This window comes from Chenopodium album, chromosome 10, assembly GCF_948465745.1.
Source record: "Chenopodium album chromosome 10, dcCheAlbu1.1, whole genome shotgun sequence".
Taxonomy (NCBI): domain Eukaryota; kingdom Viridiplantae; phylum Streptophyta; class Magnoliopsida; order Caryophyllales; family Amaranthaceae; genus Chenopodium; species Chenopodium album.
The window spans coordinates 55657167-55676569 of record NC_137843.1 but is presented as its reverse complement, the minus strand read 5'-3'; the positions used below and the strand labels follow the sequence as shown (position 1 = coordinate 55676569).

Genomic DNA, 19403 nt, shown 5'->3' with positions numbered 1-19403 from the left:
AAGTTATAAAATATCAAGACGTCAACGGAGGCGGAGACACTAGTAATCCCCATTCTCCCGTGACTGAGAGCCACACAGTGTAAAATAACGTTGGTTCACTCCATCCCCACAAATGTAAAAACTGGGAACCCAATTAATACACGTCGTCCAACCACAATCCCAAAACCCACCTTCCAAACACAACTATTGGTTCCCAATTACCAGACGTCTCGTCAATAACTCCCCTTTCCTTTCGCTTTCAATTACCCCATATTCAGTCTCTGGTTTACAAAAACCCCCCCCTAAGTATCTCTCTCTTCTAAATTCTCCACTATTTATATTAAAAAATCAAAATTAAAATAATGCGTTGCACCGAGTTGACTCAGTAGCAGGTTTCCGCCATTGCTGATTCAACTCGGTTATGGAAGCTTTTTGCTACCATGTCTGTAATGGCTCCTCTGCTCTCGCACTCGAGAAGCTTCGCATTTCGACGTCGACTTCCTCCGCCGTGAGAACGCGGTTTGTCGGGAGTTCGGCGGCGGCGCTTCGTTTTCCGAGTGTTGTGTTCTCGAATTCCAGAATGATCACCGGAAAAGGCGGCGATGTTGCCGGGAAATCCAACACTGCTGCTCCGAAGAGAAGGAGAAGCAGGAATCAACGGAAAACTCCGCCGGCGCCGGCGGAGACATCGTTGCCGGAGCCGAGGAATTTGATTGCGAACAAGGCGCTGTATCACAATGGAGATCCGTTAGGAAGACGAGATCTAGGGAAGCTGGTGGTGCGGTGGTTGCGGCAAGGGATGAGTGCTATGGCGGCGGAGTTTGCGGCGGCGGAGGTGCGAGGGGATTTCTCGGAGTTGGAGCAGCGAATGGGACCGGGTGTGACGTTTTTGATTGAGGCGCAACCGTATATTACTGCAATTCCTATGCCAGTTGGTCTTGAAGCTGTTTGTTTGAAGGCTTGTGCTCATTATCCTACTTTGCTTGATCATTTTCAGCGTGAGCTTAGGGATGTTCTTCAGAGGTTGGAACGCGAGGCGGTTGTGCCGGATTGGAAGGAGACGCGGTCGTGGAAGTTGCTTAAGCAATTGTTTAATTCAGGTCCATTGTTATGCCTTCGTATTATGAATTGGTTCTTTGATTGCTGTTTTAGGGTTGTTAATTGTCTGAGATTTTGATTACTTGATGAATGTTAAGTTTTCGTAGGTGGTGTGGTAAAATCGAGTATGATACTTTTGTAGGGTTTTAGGATTTGCTAACTGTTATTTTAGAATGATGATAATGAAGGACAAAGGAATGAAATTCACTACAACTAAGCATGTTTTGTGTTGCTTGGGTTCAAAAATGGATTGCGAATTTGATTGTAAAACCCCGGTGTGATTTGTTCTTTTTAAACTTTATAATCATGCTGTGCACAGTTGGACTGTTTGATAAATTTACTGCTTCGATGATCAGTTCGATAGCTTATTGATCCTAATATGCCTCCTGCTGATTGTTTTTCATCTGATCATACGAATGTAACAGCGCAGCACAAAGCTATAGCTAGGAAGATCACTCAGCCGAAGCCTGCCCGTGGTGCTTTGGGTCTTGACATTAACAAGGTCAGGAAGATGCAGGCTACCATTGATCAATTTACCAATCATATGGCAAATTTGCTTCGTATAGAAAGGGATTCAGAGTTGGAATTTACTCAGGAAGAGTTAAATGCCGTGCCTACACCTGACGAAAATTCTGATTTCTCCAAGCCAATTGAATTTTTGGTCAGCCATGGGCAATCACAACAAGAGCTTTGTGATACACTTTGTAACTTAACTGCAGTTAGCACTTCAACTGGTATCTCAGCTTGTGACATGAACTTACATAAAGTAGTCAATTCCGTTGTTACTTTGACTCAGCATCTCTCTTATACTTGCAGGATTAGGTGGCATGAATTTGGTTGTGTTTAGAGTGGAGGGTAATCACCAGCTGCCACCCACTACTCTCTCTCCAGGTGATATGGTTTGTGTGAGAACATGTGATAGCAGAGGTGCTGGTGCAACTTCATGCATGCAGGGTTTTATTGATAATCTTGGGGAGGATGGCTGCAGTATTAGTGTTGCTCTGGAGTCTCGACGTGGTGATGCTACTTTTTCAAAGCTCTTTGGCAAGCTTGTGCGAATTGATCGCATTCCTGGATTGGCTGACACACGAACATATGAGGTAATTGGAAAAGATGAACTGATTCTGTTTCTGGTAAATATTGGAAAGATAGATATAAGTTACACTGTAAGTGAGTATGTTCGTGCATGCATTACATAAGCGACGCACATCTCTGTGGTCCTTAAAGGTCATCGCCTTGATATGTGTTCTAGTTACCAGTTGCTATAGCATGTTCCGGTTAAATTTCTTCCTTAATATTTGTAATTGATAGATGTTCTTACTGAAGTACTTGCATCAGTTGCATACTTGCATGTGCATTAATGCGTTTCCTTGCAGTGCTAATATTTCTTTGAATTGTTAGTTTCTTTTGATGGACATTAGTGCTGTTTCTTTGCAATTCTTTGTTCTATAATTTTTCATATGAATTGTTAGTTTCCTTTGTTTTGATAAGATGTGAACCTTGTACAAATATCAATATAGATTTAGCATAAAAGTTTGGTTAGATTAACCTGTGTGAAGTGCTTGCATTTTGTATAAATGTCAAGAGGTTTACTAGGTGTGCTTGCATTATCTTATCTTGGCTCACTTAGAAAGTTTCTTGAATTTGATTTACTCTTGATTAACTTATTAACTATTGTCTCTTCATTTATTCTCTAGCGTAACTGTGAGGCGCTGATGCTACTGCAAAAGAATGGTTTGCAGAAGAAAAATCCATCAATTGCTGTTGTGGCTTCTCTGTTTGGTGATAAAGAAGATGTTGATTGGCTGGAGGACAATCATGTGGTAGACTGGAAAGGAGTAGAGGAGGACAGTCTGGTGGACAGTAGCAGTTTTGACGATTCTCAGCGTCAAGCAATGGCCTTGGGTTTGAATAAAAAACGGCCTATGTTGGTTATCCAAGGGCCACCTGGTTCCGGAAAATCAAGGTTGTTAAAACAACTTATTGTTCTGTCTGTTGAACGCGGTGAAAAAGTGCTTGTTACAGCCCCGACAAATGCAGCTATTGACAACATGGTTGAGAAACTTTCAGATACTGGAATAAATATTGTGCGAATGGGAAATCCAGCCCGAATATCTGCCGCTGTTGCTTCAAAATCATTAGGGGAGATTGTCAATTCCAAAATTGGGGATTTCAGGACAGAAATAGAAAGGAAAAGATCAGATTTAAGAAAAGACCTGAGACTTTGTCTAAAGGATGATTCATTAGCTGCTGGCATACGTCAGCTTATAAAGCAGCTCGCTAAGACATTAAAGAAGAAGGAAAAGGAGATTGTGAAAGACACATTGTCAACTGCTCAAGTTGTTCTTGCCACTAATATTGGAGCTGCAGATCCACAGATCCGAGGGTTGGGGCCCTTCGATTTAGTTATCATTGATGAAGCAGGGCAAGCAATTGAACCCTCATGCTGGATCCCAATTCTGCAGGGAAGGCGCTGTGTGCTTGCAGGTGATCATTGCCAGCTTGCTCCAGTGGTTTTATCTAGGAATGCACTGGAAGGGGGTTTGGGAATCTCTCTTCTAGAGAGAGCAGCAAATTTGCATGGAGGAATGCTCATTGCAAAGTTGACAACTCAGTACCGGATGAATGATATCATAGCTAGCTGGGCTTCAAAGGAAATGTATGGTGGGTTGTTGAAGTCTGCTGCAGAAGTCTCATCTCATCTCCTTATAGATTCTCCTTTCGTCAAGGTAACCTTGATTAGTATCTATTAATATTTAAAAGTAGCTGTTTGACTTTGCTTTTTTTTTTTTTAATGGTTTATTTTACTTTCAACTATTTAGTAATAATGGCCTTTTCCCCTTTTCTTGCATGTCCTGACTCCTGAGACCCTTGACCGTACTCTGCTTTTTTTTTTTTCTCTCTCTCTTGCTTTCTGGATAGCAATCATGAGAAATTTTCATACATTCTTATATAAGTTTGTTTTGTTTTTTTTCTTTCCTAATCAAGCATCGGAACTTTAGGGTTTTTTTTTTTTTTTTTTTTTTTTTTTTTTTTTTTTTTTTTTTGTGGTTAACTTACAACTTCAGATACTTTATAAATTCAGTATTCTGGGTACTAAGCCAACCTGCATCTTATTTCTATTTTTCTGTCCTTGGAAAATTCACATTCTGGACTTGAAGCCTACGTTATCCCAATCCCAGTAAAATTAAGCTAATATAGACCACTAGTCTAATTTTGCTTCTCTTCGATTTTAATCAATGTCAAGTACTGAGATCAAGTATATCTACTTAGTTGTCCTTATCTGGTGAAATGGAGTTCATATTAGTTGCTTAGGCTCTGCCATTTTCAACTTATGAATGGGAGCTCCAATCACGTTATATTGCACTATAGCAAATAGCATTGGATTTATGGAGTGATGTTACACTAATTAAAAAGCCATTGGATATCTAGAGTCCCAGATTGCTGAAATACTAGCTGCAAGCATTGCTTTATAATTACCTAAAGAGTTCTTCCCAGTATTACCTGAGTATCTAATTGACACATATTCAGGACATACAAAAGCAAATAGAATCCTTGTATAGCTTTGCAGGTGATAGCACCTTTGAAATTAGTTTGTCAGTTCCTTATAGTTAAATCTTCACAACACTTATCAGTCATTCATTACCTATGACTTGAATGGGCTTTTAGTTGGCGTCTAATTTGTCTAGCAATAAAGACGTTTAGTATTTTAGCTTGGAAGGATCTAGAAGATCAGATTGTGGTCTAATATTTAACAAATTAGATGTGGAGATTGTTTTAGGAAAACTTTTCAAACTCTATTCTCCCCTCCCCATCTATGTCTTTTTATTTGGATTAATGAGCCACACTTGCATGCATCAATTACCACAATGTCTTGGTAAAGTTATAGTTTCATCTGTAATAATTAATGTTGTTTTGGTTGAAAAAAATAATGATGCATAAAAGAGATTCACCAAATTGTTAGTCTCTGTTGTAGTTGTGTCACTAAAGCCTATGTTTTCCTATTTGCAGCAAACTTGGATAACTCAATGCCCATTGCTATTACTGGATACGAGAATGCGATATGGTTATTTATCTGTTGGTTGTGAGGAACAAATGGATCCTGCTGGTACTGGTTCTTTCTACAATGAAGGAGAGGCAAATATTGTTATCCAGCATGTCCTTTCATTGGTTTATGCAGGTTTGTTTCTGTTTAGAAAACATGCTAATACATTGAAATCTCTTACATGTGCCATTTTTTTGGGGATATTTGAATGCTTTCATAAATTATCAACATAGACATGTAAAATTGAGATGGGCTAACCACAGTACAGTCATCTTACTGTCACTCAAAAACGCTAGGCCCACCTACAAAGAGCATCGGTTGTTTCATTGGGCTTATGTTCTAGGGAAGGTCGCCTCATAGACCATCATCATTTTCTTAGCAGAACTAAGATATGGAAACCTTTGGACATCCTGGTTGCCTAATATCAACTAGGTCAACACTGTTTGGTTCACACGGAAATTTAATTCCATTGGAAAGTTCATAGATTTACTGGAAATGGCCTTGAGATGTTTGGTTGGTACTAAAGATTTTGAAATTCCTGGGAATTGATTTCCTAATTTGTGTTTGGTTTAATTGATCAACTTCTTATGTAATATACAACAAATCAGCTTTTATAAAATATTAGCATATCAGAATTTGATTAGTGTATAACACTATAACCAATCAAATCAGGAAGAAGCCTAAATAAGATTAACAAAAAGCACAATGATTTCGTCAAAAAAAAAAAAAAAAAAAAAAAAAAAAAAGTTGCAATGAGCCATTAATTTTTTCTGAATGTAGAATTTGGATTTGATTAGGTTTCTCACCTCTTTGTCACATTTAAAAATTAAAAAATTCTATTTGAGATGTTTCATCATAGCAGAAGTAGAGAATTGCAGCTTGAAACCCAAGTTGTTTTTGCAGCCTTGTTGGTAAGATGTAGAGAAAAGGAGTCATGTAGACTCATCAATAGAGGAAGGTTGAGGGCAATTGTTTTTAATTTATTTTTGAAATCAGGGCAATTTTTTTTATTTGTTGACCCCCAATGTGTGGGAATTCTGAATGACTTGGGAGGATGGGTAGTGGGTGAGTGAGCTCCCATGTTTATGCGAAAATTTCTTAGGGAATTTTAAATCCCCCGAATTTAGCTATTTTCTGCCTACCAAACACGAGCTCAATGGAGCACTCCTCAGCATAAACTAGGTAATTCCGTAATTCTGCCATAATCATCATTCATCATACAAATAACATAACTTGCATGGTTGCAAACTATTTAAACAATTTTTAGTTTTAATTACATTGTGATGACTAATGTAAGTTAGGTAATCACCCTGATTAACGTAAAGAGAATCCTGATTTCTTTACTGAATTGCTTTATAATTTTAAACAAGTCAGTAGTTTACTGAAGATATACCTCTGCTATACACTTGCACCCAAACTTTTGTGACACTCCTTTTCAAGGCATGGAGAAGGGCTACGCAATGCAACTGTCACGTTTTTTGCTTTTTTCATTGATGACGAGCTTCATATAATGAGGAAGTTGATTAAGTATTCTCTATCATGCAGGTGTGAGCCCAAAAGCCATCGCGGTTCAGTCTCCTTATGTTGCTCAAGTGCAACTGCTGAGAGAGAAGCTCCATCAGTTTGAGGAGACTAGAGGGGTTGAAGTGGCAACAATTGATAGCTTTCAAGGCCGGGAAGCTGATGCTGTAATCATCTCTATGGTGAGTCTCATCTTAAACATTGTCATTTCTGCTGTCTACCTAAGATTTTACTGTAAAAATTAACAGGAGATTGATAGTTCTGCTTTGGCTGAAGTTTTTGCACTATTTGTAAGTACATGGCAAGTGACACTGAACTTTTCAGGTTCGATCAAACACAATGGGTGCTGTTGGCTTTCTTGGGGATAGTAGGCGCATGAATGTTGCCATAACAAGGGCACGCAAGCATGTTGCCATTGTTTGTGATAGCTCAACTATATGCCATAACACCTTCCTTGCGAGGCTTTTGCGGCATATTCGATATTCCGGAAGGGTCAAGCATGCTGGGTCTGATTATTTAGGAGGTCCTGGACTCGGCTCCAATCCCATGTTGCCATCATTAAGTTGATGCAGCCAGAAGCTTTCTTTGTACAACTGATTCCTGAGCTATTGGTTGCTTTCTTCCAATTGTTGATACATACGCCTAGAGCTCATTCATGTATAGCATTCAAATTTTTATATTGTATAAAGCCTTTTGTAGCGGCGTTGCAAGTGTATATGTGCATAGCAGTCCCAGTCTCACTTGCATACATAATACAAACATTTGCAAAAATATGTTGCAATGAACATCATTAAGTTTACTACAAACTATAATCTTACAATATATTTGCATTTTCTCAAGTTCCCTTCACAATTATACAAGTACTCTGTATATTTTGTATTATAATTGTTCGGATATAAGCATTGATGAACCTAATCCCTTCTGAATCCCTATCATCACCTTCTCGATCAATTGTTAACAACCTAAATACAAAAGATGTAACAAAAGACGTGAACTTTCAACGAAAAACATGAACATTCGACGAAAAAAGTTGATTGCCAAAACAAAGATGATTACTGCTAACATATCCAGTTGATTATATTGCCCAAACCGCCAATTAGTTGAAAGATAATGCCAACTTAGTTGAAGATCAAGTTAACAATCCAGCAAATTGGGAAGATTCAGCTAATTGCTAACTCGGCTAAACTTGCAAGGCTGCCAAAATGCCAACGTTGAACGAAACCTTGCATAGGTTAATATAGTCCGCATTACCCAGCAAGGTTCCTTAAGGGAAAAGGTAAGGGAATCCTCATCCCCAAATTGTTCCTAGCGCTCTAGCTGGATTGATATACAGACTCAAGATTGATAAACATAGTCCATACTCATTTTTTACAGAGTAATAAGGTCAATACACATTTTATACTATACCATTAATATTTATAATTATCTTATAATAAACAATTAATACTCCCTCCATTTCACTTTATTAGTCCCATATACTATTTTGGGTGTTTCAAAATGATATATCCATATGGAATATATTCCTAACATTATTATAGGATGAACAGTTTTCATAATATGTGAATAATTAATGTAATTGGGTGTTTAAAGAATCAAATGATTCTGATTGGTTAATACTCCCTCCGTTTTTTTTTTTTAAAGTGTATCACTTTCCTTCTATGGGTGTGTTTTTTTTTTTTTTTTTTTTTTTTTTTAAATACATCACTTCCTTATTTGGTTAATATATACTATATTTTATCATTTCTCTCTATTACTTTAAACCCCACTCCTCCATGGTCCCCATTTATATAATATAAAAAACATTAAACAGGAAAAGACAAAACATTATTTACAAAAATGCAATAAATTCCAAATTATTAGGATTTTGTTGTGAAATAAAGAGAATGAGAGAGAAATTGAGGAGAGAATCGATCAATCAATCATTCCATTGAGTGAGGAATCAGATATATATACATGTACAATAGTTAGGGTTTTCTTAGAGAACACTAAACCCTAGATCTAGAATATTCTAGAGAATATAGGAATATAATGGTCATCCACAAATATTTCATAACACTCCCCCTTGGATGTCCATTATCGAAGACTGTGCCTCATTAAAACCTTATTAGGAAAAACCCTGTGGGATAAAAACCTAATGAAGGAAAAAGAGTACAACATTCTTCGTCATACGCTCGAAATGCTGCCTCGTTAAAAACCTTACCAGGAAAAACCCAATATGGGACAAAAACCATGGTTAAGGGAAAAAGAGTGCAGCGTGTAATTTCTCCCCCTGATAAATACTCAACTTGAGGTCTTCTAATGCAATGAATCCAATATAGTTGGGACTCTTCTCACATGACGCAGAATAGTATCATTCCTTGATTATCGATCCTCCCAAATCTTCAAATCTTTACGCGAACAAGTGAGTCTTCATATCACCAAACCTATAACAATAATATATGTGTTTATCCACATTTCATTCGAAATCTCTGTTTAAAGTTGCCATATTCATTATACTTATGCCTTCTTCTGGAGGCCGTGAATAATATAAATTGATGATCATTATTATTCGATTAAACATTCCTTAATAATAATATGGCAACACATGATATTATTAATGTTGATTTTTCAATCTTGTATGAAATAATAATATAACACATGTAATTATATACATTGATCATGGTTCTTTTGGACCATGATAAAACAGTCTCACGCATAAGTATCTTGTTGATTCTTTAGAATATTTATAATTGATACGATAGTTCTCTTTCATATACAAATAGTAATTCTCATTACTAGCACTTATATGCTTAAACTTCAGGTTAAGATGTCAATGATTTAATCACATAGACTAAAAGTTTAATAATAATTAGAATATTCAAAATATAAATTTTGTAGGGCTGGATATATAAATGCGTCGTACATAAGTTATTCAGGAACTCTTCTTCTTACATGATTCATAACATGCAATTAAATTGGCGTCATCAATAATTTCATCACAATTATAAGCCCCTTGGAATATAAATATCCATTTCTCATTTTCCATCAAAGTTGTAAATATGTCTTAATACACTTGGAATGAACATTGAATACACCACAATTATTGTATAGAAAGTAATGCTTGCAATATGAAATATAGAAAATATGATAACATATTAAACAAATAATACAATAAGTAATGCATCTAACAACTTCGAACATATGCAATGAATAATCCAGTAACCTATGACTCACACATGCATATGAACATACATAGGACTCGAAATAATGTAAGACACTATACAGTGTGGATTTTAAAAATCCATATTTCATTGGACTTCTGGTCTATGATAACTTTAATTATTATCATTATGTCGACATTAAAATAGACATATATTCCAGATCCCTTGTTCACTAGTCCATTATATCATGCATATGTATTATTTATCGGTTCCATCATATACCGGTATCATCATATAATTCCTCAAGGTACAATTTTAATTTGCATGCTATTTTGACAATGATATCTGAATACATTTTTCATTGGTACCATCATAATTTTCTTACATCATAGGCCATATATTGTAAAAATTCAGATATCTACACAACTTCAAGGGTATTTCATACACCTGGTATTAATATACTATTACACTATTAAAAGTGTCAACTGCACTATCTTGCCATATATCACATCTTTATTTTGGAACCGATTATACAATCTACACTTCAGGTGTAGTGATTCAAGTATAAACAATTGGAAAGCTTTATCTCAATGTGCAACATATCTTGATTACATATGGACGAAAGTTGGCTAGAAAACATTTCAAATTACCATTACATATATAGGGATCATCAGTTTAATTAATTTTTTTTTTGCCAACTTACTCCAATTCTCCCCTTAAGTTGGTATAATATCTCATATATAGGGGCATCACAATTCTTTACCAACTTAGTATATAATTTGCAATAAAATTCATTTCATGGGAAGATCATAATTAACAAAATTTATCTCTCAGAAGAATTATATTAAACAAGCTTTTATCTCTTCTAGAGAGCAATATTTCAACATCAATGGGGAGCCATATGTTGTGCAGTTAAATTATATTCTTTTCCTATTTCTTATGTGCTGACATATAATAGCCCCAATCAAAAGAATTGTTATACAAACATAAATCACTTGCTTGTAATTCTACTAAGTGGTGATCTTCTGGATCTTTAAAGACTTAAATAGTATATTTGGTGAGCTTTTGGTCACCTAATAGTTGACAATATAATATAAGTTATTTTAGTGAACTTCTGGTCACCTATTACTCTTTTATATTAGAAATCAAAACCTATTAACTCTTGAAATTTTCATCAATATAAATTATTATGAATCACAATCCAAATATAGCTCAATCTCAATGTTATGTCTTGCCACTCTATTCATTTCATATATCTAACATTGAGAAAGCGTCAGCACATTATCAAATGAAACATCAGGTTTCCTTAATGGGTGATTATTACACCCGGATGGCCTAATTGAATTATCACATCCAATCACTTCTCTAAATTTGGACTCTGGTCAGTTTTTCAACACTAGTGATTACTTTATTAAAATTAATTTATGCATGACCATGAATATGATGTGATATTATAACACCAACATGTGTTTCTTTATACAATTGGCAAGACAATCGATTAATATTTTATCCAATAATTACTCATACTCTACTGGAGTTTAAACTATAAACTTGATACATGTTAATCTTGTTGGATATTTTATACTCTTCTGGAGTCTTTATATAGTTATGGAACATAAGAATTTTACTAAAAGTTATTTCTTCTAGAAATGTAATGTAGTTTATCACTTCCTCAAATTTGTCATTGTCAATAGTGGCTTATTTCCTTTTCGAAGATACTTAATTATCTTTAGATTCTATTGATCTATCACACTTCAAGCACGCTATAGGTTCATCAGCAATTGGTGTTGTCCTTCTAAGACATCAATTTTAATTGGAGCATTTACAATTAGTATATGATCAATGACATTTATTTATATCCATCTTCAGGATGGTGTCATTTCAAAATATTTAATTAACATGTGGCCACTTCTATTTAATAAATCGTTGAAATCTAAGTTAATGTATATATCAAACTGACCATCAATATATTTTATTATTTATGTGCAAGGATTACATAAAATAATGGAATGAATACAATCTCCCCCTAATCCTTGCATATGGGGCATAAAATGAATTCAACATTAAATCTTATCCAAATTTTAAGGCATAAATTCTTTTAGCAATGCATGTATCAAGCATAGTAAAATTACTCTTATAAAGCCAACTCGTAACTCTTGCCCAATTATATTAATCTCTATATTACAAATTCTTAAAACTATGGACATAAGTAATACATTTTTCAAGTAAGTTTCCCACAATGTCATCTATCTATTGTTTAAATAAATATTGTGCAATCATGTTTAATTTGCACATAGTATAACTTTTGCATGAATTATATTCATCACGAAAATATGCACGTATCATCTCAATCCTACAATTATTTCTCATTCATTTTTGGGAGTAGTAGGAATCTTGTAATCTATGAATTATTAATACTCACCCAAAATGTGGTATCTATAATAACCACCAAATTAAAAGACATTATGTCAACGTTTCTAAAGTTGAGATATTCTGGCTCATAATTTTAAGGAACTTCAGATCTATGTATACAAGAGTTCCATGTTCAACTTACACATCGTTCAAACATATTTCATTTTCATGTAGGCGTATAATATCACCTATAATTGAATGAACGAAATCACAAAATCTATATTTATTATAGAAATCATGAAATTATATATGTTTTATAGTATCATTAACTCAACTAATATTATGACCATGGTACCAAGTTAATGTCATATGAATAAAACTAACAAATTGTAATAAGCATTGTAATTACTAACTACAATTCATAAATTCTCTTCACGTCTAGTTAATTGATTAACAAAACAAATGATTTATTTTCTGAAATTCATCTTTAAACAAATACTAGCATGATTTGAAATCATCAAGAATAATAATTCATGTGACCAATACGGTTATGACATCATCTAAGTACGAGTAATCTCACATATTATATAAGCAATATAACAATTTTCAAAAAATTAAATCATTCTTACCTTGTTAAGATTAGTCCACAAACTTTAGTTTCCTTAAAACATACTCATCGTAGTAATGTCTCTAATCTCATACTCCGTATGAAATATTTTGCGGTTAATATTGACAATGTCAAGATGCTCAAATTATTAACAAATACTCCGTAATATGCAAACTGTAAGTCCTAATAATAAAACATTGTGATTTTCTAAGACGGAACTAGTGTCAATAAGACTTCTTTCAAAACACTTGATCTGTACATTGCATGCTTACTTGTAGATTAGAGAGAAAGATCAACTATATAACACTTCAAGGTCAACATTAACTAACTCTCAAGGATAAGGAATAAAGACACATTAACAACATAAAGATTAGCCTTGAGTGTCAGAATGCAACGCAAGTACGAAGTATAATATATAACAATATAAACGTAAATACATAATAAACCAATAAAAGACAAACTAAACATATAATTAGCCCACGTGTATAGGATCATAAAAAGTCATGAATCATGATAGATTTGAAAATTTGATTTAACAAGTATAGTTGAACACATCAATTTGTATTGAGATATATCAAGATAATATTTATGGGAAAATATATATATATATATATATATATATATATATATATATATATATACTAGTTTAAATCCCGTGCAATGCACGGTTATTATTGATTTTTTAAAGAGTTATTATTGTATTGAATTTTATTAAAAAAATTATAATCATAATGTTAATTCAAAAGTAAATATAAAAATATATTAGCTTGGTTTATATGGAGAGTTATTATTGTTAAGAAATTTAACTGGAAGAAAGATATTTTTCATTTTTATAAAATGATTTCCTTACAGAATCTTCGTAAAAACCGAAAGTAAAATGGGCGGGAAAATTGTTAATGACATTGTGACAAGTGTCATTTTAGGTTCGCTTTTAGTATAGGTTATTGATATATATATATATATATATATATATATATATATATATATATATATATATATATATATATATATATATGATACGATATTCTTCGTATTATGTAAAATAGGGTTTGGTAGATTTCCCACTGATCTTCAATCTCTAGAAATTCTATAAGATATTGTTTGACTAGAGTTAGGCATTGTGGGATTGTATTACATGTGTATAGTGCCTTTGCTGCCTAATGAATACAAGATATGAGCATTATCAATTTTACAAAGTGTGACTGAACATAAAAACAGTAGAAGTATAATAGAGATATATAACTTAAAAAACTAATTAACATAAGTATATACAACTTATATGTAATCTATAGATTAAAACACCCATCATCCAATAGACCAGTAATACTTATATCAAAACTATAACTAGAATTATAATTATTAGTTGATCCAATATAATATTGTAAATTGATAATCATACTTAAAAATAAATCTAACCCTTAATTGATTATCATCAACCAAATGATTATAACTTCCATAGATATTATACCAATCAATCATAGTAATTAGGTCCATGATTAATTAAACCATCATAAGATTAAAGTTAACAACATCAGAGTTTCAGATCCGAACTCATGGAACCAAATAACCTCAATTAACCCATCACAAATGTCAAAGAGTAGTACTCAATCTACGAGTATACAATGACACCCACTATTATATTTACTCAATCATGCCCATCACTTGATCATCACATGAGTTAAATACTAAAAAGGTAGCAATATGCCAAAAGCAATTAAGCAAAAACATACACAAAAATAAAATAAAATAAAATTACAAGAGCTAAAGAGACAACAAGTAAGAAGTTAGAACCTTTAAGCAAATCATAATACCAAATTATCACGAACCTTTAAAAATATTATAATACCTTAAGTAATTCCAAAGCACATGAAAACGTCACTTACAGTATTAATTGATGCATAAACTTGCTCGCTTGATTATATGAATCGATTAACGCTTTTCATACCGGTGTACAACTAATCTGACCCAAAGCGGATAATAGGGTTTCGAGATTCGTCTAGTATATCCAAAACAGCTTAGAGGTAATCTTAATTAATGGATTAGAGATTTGGTGCTGATAACGTGTTGTGAAATAAAGAGAATGAGAGAGAAATTGAGGAGAGAATCGATCAATCAATCATTCCATTGGGTGAGGAATCATATATATATACATGTACAATAGTTAGGGTTTTCTTAGAGAACACTAAACCCTAGATCTAGAATATTCTAGAGAATATAGGAATATAATGGTCATCCACAAATATTTCATAACATATTTTTCTTTTTCTTATTTTAAGTGATTGATTTTAAAAGGGACTAACAATGTGAAACGGAGGGAGTATTTTAGAAGTTATATTTCCACTTGAGTACATGACTATATTTTGAAGAAAACAGTGAATGTACACTCTTGATGTTTGCATTCCAAATTTGTTATTTATTTATTTATTTTTTTTTAAAATACAAAACAAAAATTAAAACTTACAACTACCGCCTTCGACTTTAAACCAGCATAAGAAACATAAAAATGACTTCTAACAATTAAGCCTTTACAACTCTTAAGGCTAAACACATTAATACATAAAAGGAGTTGGCCGGACATGTTGCAGATAAGGATCTCCTTATAAAACCCAAATTTGTAATTTTTCAAGGGATAAAATACCTCAAAACATATACCAACCTTAGTTTTTGAATAGATTAAATTCCCATTGCATAAAAAATAGATTAAACTACCAAATTGATTATTTAATTCCCTACTTATGTTGAATCTATATATAACCAAATATTAAATTGCCATGGATATTTATTTCTATATTTAATTAAAGGTCAAATTAAGACATTCATAATACTGCATTCAAAGAAAGGGAGCAGATAGTGACATGACAATTATTCATAATTGGATATTGTCTGCTCACTTATCGCAAATTCGCAATAGCTAAAAAGTTCTTATAAATAGAGACACTCGATACTTCAAACATGCAACCAACAATAATATTCTAGCTCAAAAACTATAATATACATACACACATATATTATATATCTTACTATTACTTTTACACACATTTTTTTTGCAATACTTGCTAGACAATATTTACATTATGGAAATTAATACAAACTTTGAGCGTAACGCCGATCTAAAGGCCTTTGACGAGTCCCAAATGGGTGTGAAAGGCCTTATTGATGCAGGCGTTACACAATTACCTCGAATTTTTGTCAATGACCTACCATCCCCGGACTCAAAAAAAGTCAATGAGGGACTAAAGCTAAACATCCCGGTGATAGATTTCACCGGGTTAGAGGACGGAGGTCCTGAGAAACGAAAGGAGATTATCAAGGAGTTATCCGATGTAACTGAAAAGTGGGGGTTCTTTCAAGTCGTGAACCATGGGATCCCCCAACACGTCTTGGAAGAGATGCTCAAAGGCGCTAGGAGGTTTCATGACTTGGATGCCGAGGCCAAAAGGCAGTACTATGTTCGTGGAATCGACACGAAAAAGAAATTCGTGTTCACGTCCAATTTTTATCTCTACACCGGTCATGTGACTAATTGGAGGGACACCACCGTTGCCACCATGAACCCTATGCCTGATCCTGAAGAAATTTCCGAGGCATGCAGGTATATACAATCTTTAAAATGACTAACACTATACTTAATTTTCATTAGTCGATTATTTATTTATTTATTATTGGTCAAATTTATAATTGCTTTTTAAAAAATTTCTAGCTAGATGCAATGTATAAAACTATGTAAATATAATGCATGTAAAAGGAGTAAAAATTTGTAAAACTCATTACCATATTTTTTCTTTTTAAAGTTCTAATGATTTAAAAAGCATAGAAACATTAGTTATGTATCATATGATAACATCACTTAATTCAAATTTCATTTGTAAATGTGGTATGACTTTTTATTAATGAATTGATTTGTTTCAAAAAAAAAAAGATGTATAATTTTTTTTTTCAACTTACGTAGAGATATAATGATGGAGTATGGAAAAAGTGTGAGGAAGCTAGGACTAACATTCATGGAGCTCTTATCCGAGGCCATGGGTCTAAACCCGAACCATTTGAAAGACATGGATTCTGCCGAAGATTATTTGCTCTTAACCCATTATTATCCTCCATGCCCACAACCCGAATCGGCTATAGGCATCAACAAGCACGCTGATAACGACATCCTTACGGTGCTCTTACAAGACGATATTGGTGGACTTCAGGTTCTTCATGATGATATTTGGTATGATGTTCCTCATATTCCTGGTGCCTTGGTTATCAACACTGGAGATCTTCTACAAGTAAGCTAATTTAACTTTTTAATTGTTTTTGGATTAAGGGTATTAATTAGTGTTTAACAAAGTTGGATGAGAACAAGCTAATCTTAAGAGTTTAGGGTAATGCATTGAAAATAATAAGTTAAATTTATTGAAGGTTGACTTTTGCACATATTAAATTATGAAGGTTCTAAAATTAATATATTAATAACTCATACTCGTATTTTCTATATAATTATCTTTATATTACAAGTATTATTCCCTTTTGTTCAAAAAATAAATAAATAATTATTTCCCATAAATAATATATTTTATAGTATCTACGGAGTAGCTACTAACAACTAATAATTGAAATCGTCAACAACTAATAATTGTTCCCGGTAATGGTTTTTCGCCTAGGTGGATACATGGACAATCGATGTAGATAATCAATTGTCATCAAGGTTTTGTCCGTGGAAAACCTTTTTGAGAAAGTAATTTAAAAGTGTTTGGGTTTAGAATTTAGAATAATGTACCTTTAGAGTGAAATATATTTTGGGGAATTTAATTATAAAATTCTTTAAACAAGTGTCACTTAAAAGCCCACGTGGGTGTTTTGTCAAGTGAAAGATAAGTGTCTATGTAGTCGAAAGTAGGTCTTCACGTTATATGATAATCAATTATGGATTATGTTGAATAACGTCTACTAGCTAACATCTAGCTACGTACTAACAAGAGTAGTAACAACTAATAATTGAAATCACCAACATTTTTTTTTTCTGAGAAAGAGAAATCACCAACATTTAATAATATGACAATCAATTACTTATTATGTGTTGAATACGGCACATACAAGAAGACGGAGTATTTTTCTTGTTTTGAAACTAGTCTATTTTTTTTAACATCTCCAAAAATTCCTTGAATGTACCCTATATTAGGTTCACCCGAATGACGGGTGCATGTGAAAATTTTCATTTTTTTTATTTTTTATTTTTTGAGAAAGCTCTCTTCTAATTTTTTGCTTTTCTCTTTGATATTGTCTCTTTTGTCACCTAGTTGAGTTAACCTAATTTTAAAGACAAATAGTTAAAGTATCTACATACCTTTTAAAATCACTTTCCTAGCTAAAATTTAGCTTAGAAAAATCATATAATATATAGTTTATTTGACAATTATATAAATAAAACGAAATACTCCATATTAATTAGATATGATTTTGTATTATGTGCAGCTGATCAGCAATGACAAGTACAAGAGCGTAATCCATAGGGTGCAATCAAAGAAAATTGGCCCTAGAATTTCAGTGGCATGTTTCTTTAGGCCTAGCCTGAAGAACCCAAGATTACTTGCACCAATTAAGGAATTATTATCCGATGAAAATCCTCCAATTTATAGAGAAACTACAGCTGGTGAATATCTTGCTCATTACTATAAAACTGGCCAAGATTATGGTGTTCAACCAGCACTCGAAAATTTCAAGCTTAACAAATAAATTTATATAAATAATTAAATATGTGTGCATGAAATAGTCCAAACTTCGAATATGTAATCTATGTTTTTATACGTACAATTTGTTCATCTCATCATTTATATTATATTGTTAATGGCTAATGCTAGTTTGTATCGATCTAGAGATCACTAGATCATTGCTCATAACTTGTATGTCATTTTATTTTAATTATTTCATTTTCGATCAAATAAGTGTTGTAAAAGCACGTTTCATACGGAGTATATCAATACATAATAATAAAATTGTTATTAACAATATATTATTATTATTGTTTTTTTTTTAAAAACTTCTTGGTTAAATTTTTTTGTTTAATTTGCAACCATTTCTACTAGATTATATCTCCTTCATTATTTAATTACCACAACAATTTTGACCACAATTTATTTTTGCCAATATGTAAAAAACAAATAAATATTGTTAGATAAGTTTAAATGCATATGTTTTTTTATTTATAATACTATAAAATAAATTGTTGGTCAATTTTATGTGTTGTAAACTTGTAAATTTGTACTCCGTAATAGACAAGTTGCAATTTTTTAGTGTACATAAAAAATGATTAGTTTTTGTCTTTTTGATGCACTACTCTACTTTTGTGTCCAGAATTAGTCTATAACGAATTTAATAAGTTTAATTGGTATTATAACGACTAAGTTTTGTACATAGGCGATTTATTTAAAACTATTATAAATTTCCCCTCAATGTCATTCGATCATATTGAGCTGCAAACAGATCAGGATAATGTCGTATTTATTTATTATTGTTTATTCATGTATTGAATAACAACCAAAGATGACTTTGTTGAATGATTTTGTCAGCGATTATGTATGAATAGAAGTTGAAGAACACCATTACATTATAATATACTATTCCACAACTATACTAAGGGCCTGTTCATATTTACTTAATTTCAGTTCAGTTCAGTTCA

General features: G+C 32.9%; 2 protein-coding genes across 2 annotated transcripts; both read left to right on the top strand.

Moving 5' to 3' along the window:
- The first annotated feature begins 161 nt into the window (after positions 1 to 161).
- Positions 162 to 7482, top strand: LOC145562582 (DNA polymerase alpha-associated DNA helicase A-like). The gene is made up of 7 exons (XM_081622899.1): positions 162 to 1079; positions 1503 to 1811; positions 1894 to 2177; positions 2775 to 3806; positions 5089 to 5257; positions 6668 to 6825; positions 6968 to 7482. Exons 1-7 carry the CDS (start codon positions 401 to 403, stop codon positions 7208 to 7210), a joined length of 2874 nt encoding a protein of 957 aa, XP_081479025.1. The 5' UTR covers positions 162 to 400; the 3' UTR covers positions 7211 to 7482.
- An 8262-nt stretch (positions 7483 to 15744) lies between these two features.
- LOC145564192 (1-aminocyclopropane-1-carboxylate oxidase homolog 1-like) lies at positions 15745 to 18600 on the top strand. Its single transcript, XM_081624519.1, has 3 exons — positions 15745 to 16334; positions 16692 to 17013; positions 18200 to 18600. Exons 1-3 carry the CDS (start codon positions 15817 to 15819, stop codon positions 18458 to 18460), a joined length of 1101 nt encoding a protein of 366 aa, XP_081480645.1. The 5' UTR covers positions 15745 to 15816; the 3' UTR covers positions 18461 to 18600.
- The last annotated feature ends 803 nt before the right edge of the window (positions 18601 to 19403 follow it).

Coding starts and splice junctions, on each gene's coding strand:
- LOC145562582 (XM_081622899.1), top strand. CDS start 401: ATGGAAGCTTTTTGCTACCATGTCTGTAATGGCTCCTCTGCTCTCGCA. Junction 1,812..1,893: donor TGCAGTTAGCACTTCAACTG/GTATCTCAGCTT, acceptor TTATACTTGCAG/GATTAGGTGGCATGAATTTG. Junction 3,807..5,088: donor TAGATTCTCCTTTCGTCAAG/GTAACCTTGATT, acceptor TCCTATTTGCAG/CAAACTTGGATAACTCAATG.
- LOC145564192 (XM_081624519.1), top strand. CDS start 15,817: ATGGAAATTAATACAAACTTTGAGCGTAACGCCGATCTAAAGGCCTTT. Junction 16,335..16,691: donor GAAATTTCCGAGGCATGCAG/GTATATACAATC, acceptor CAACTTACGTAG/AGATATAATGATGGAGTATG. Junction 17,014..18,199: donor ACACTGGAGATCTTCTACAA/GTAAGCTAATTT, acceptor TATTATGTGCAG/CTGATCAGCAATGACAAGTA.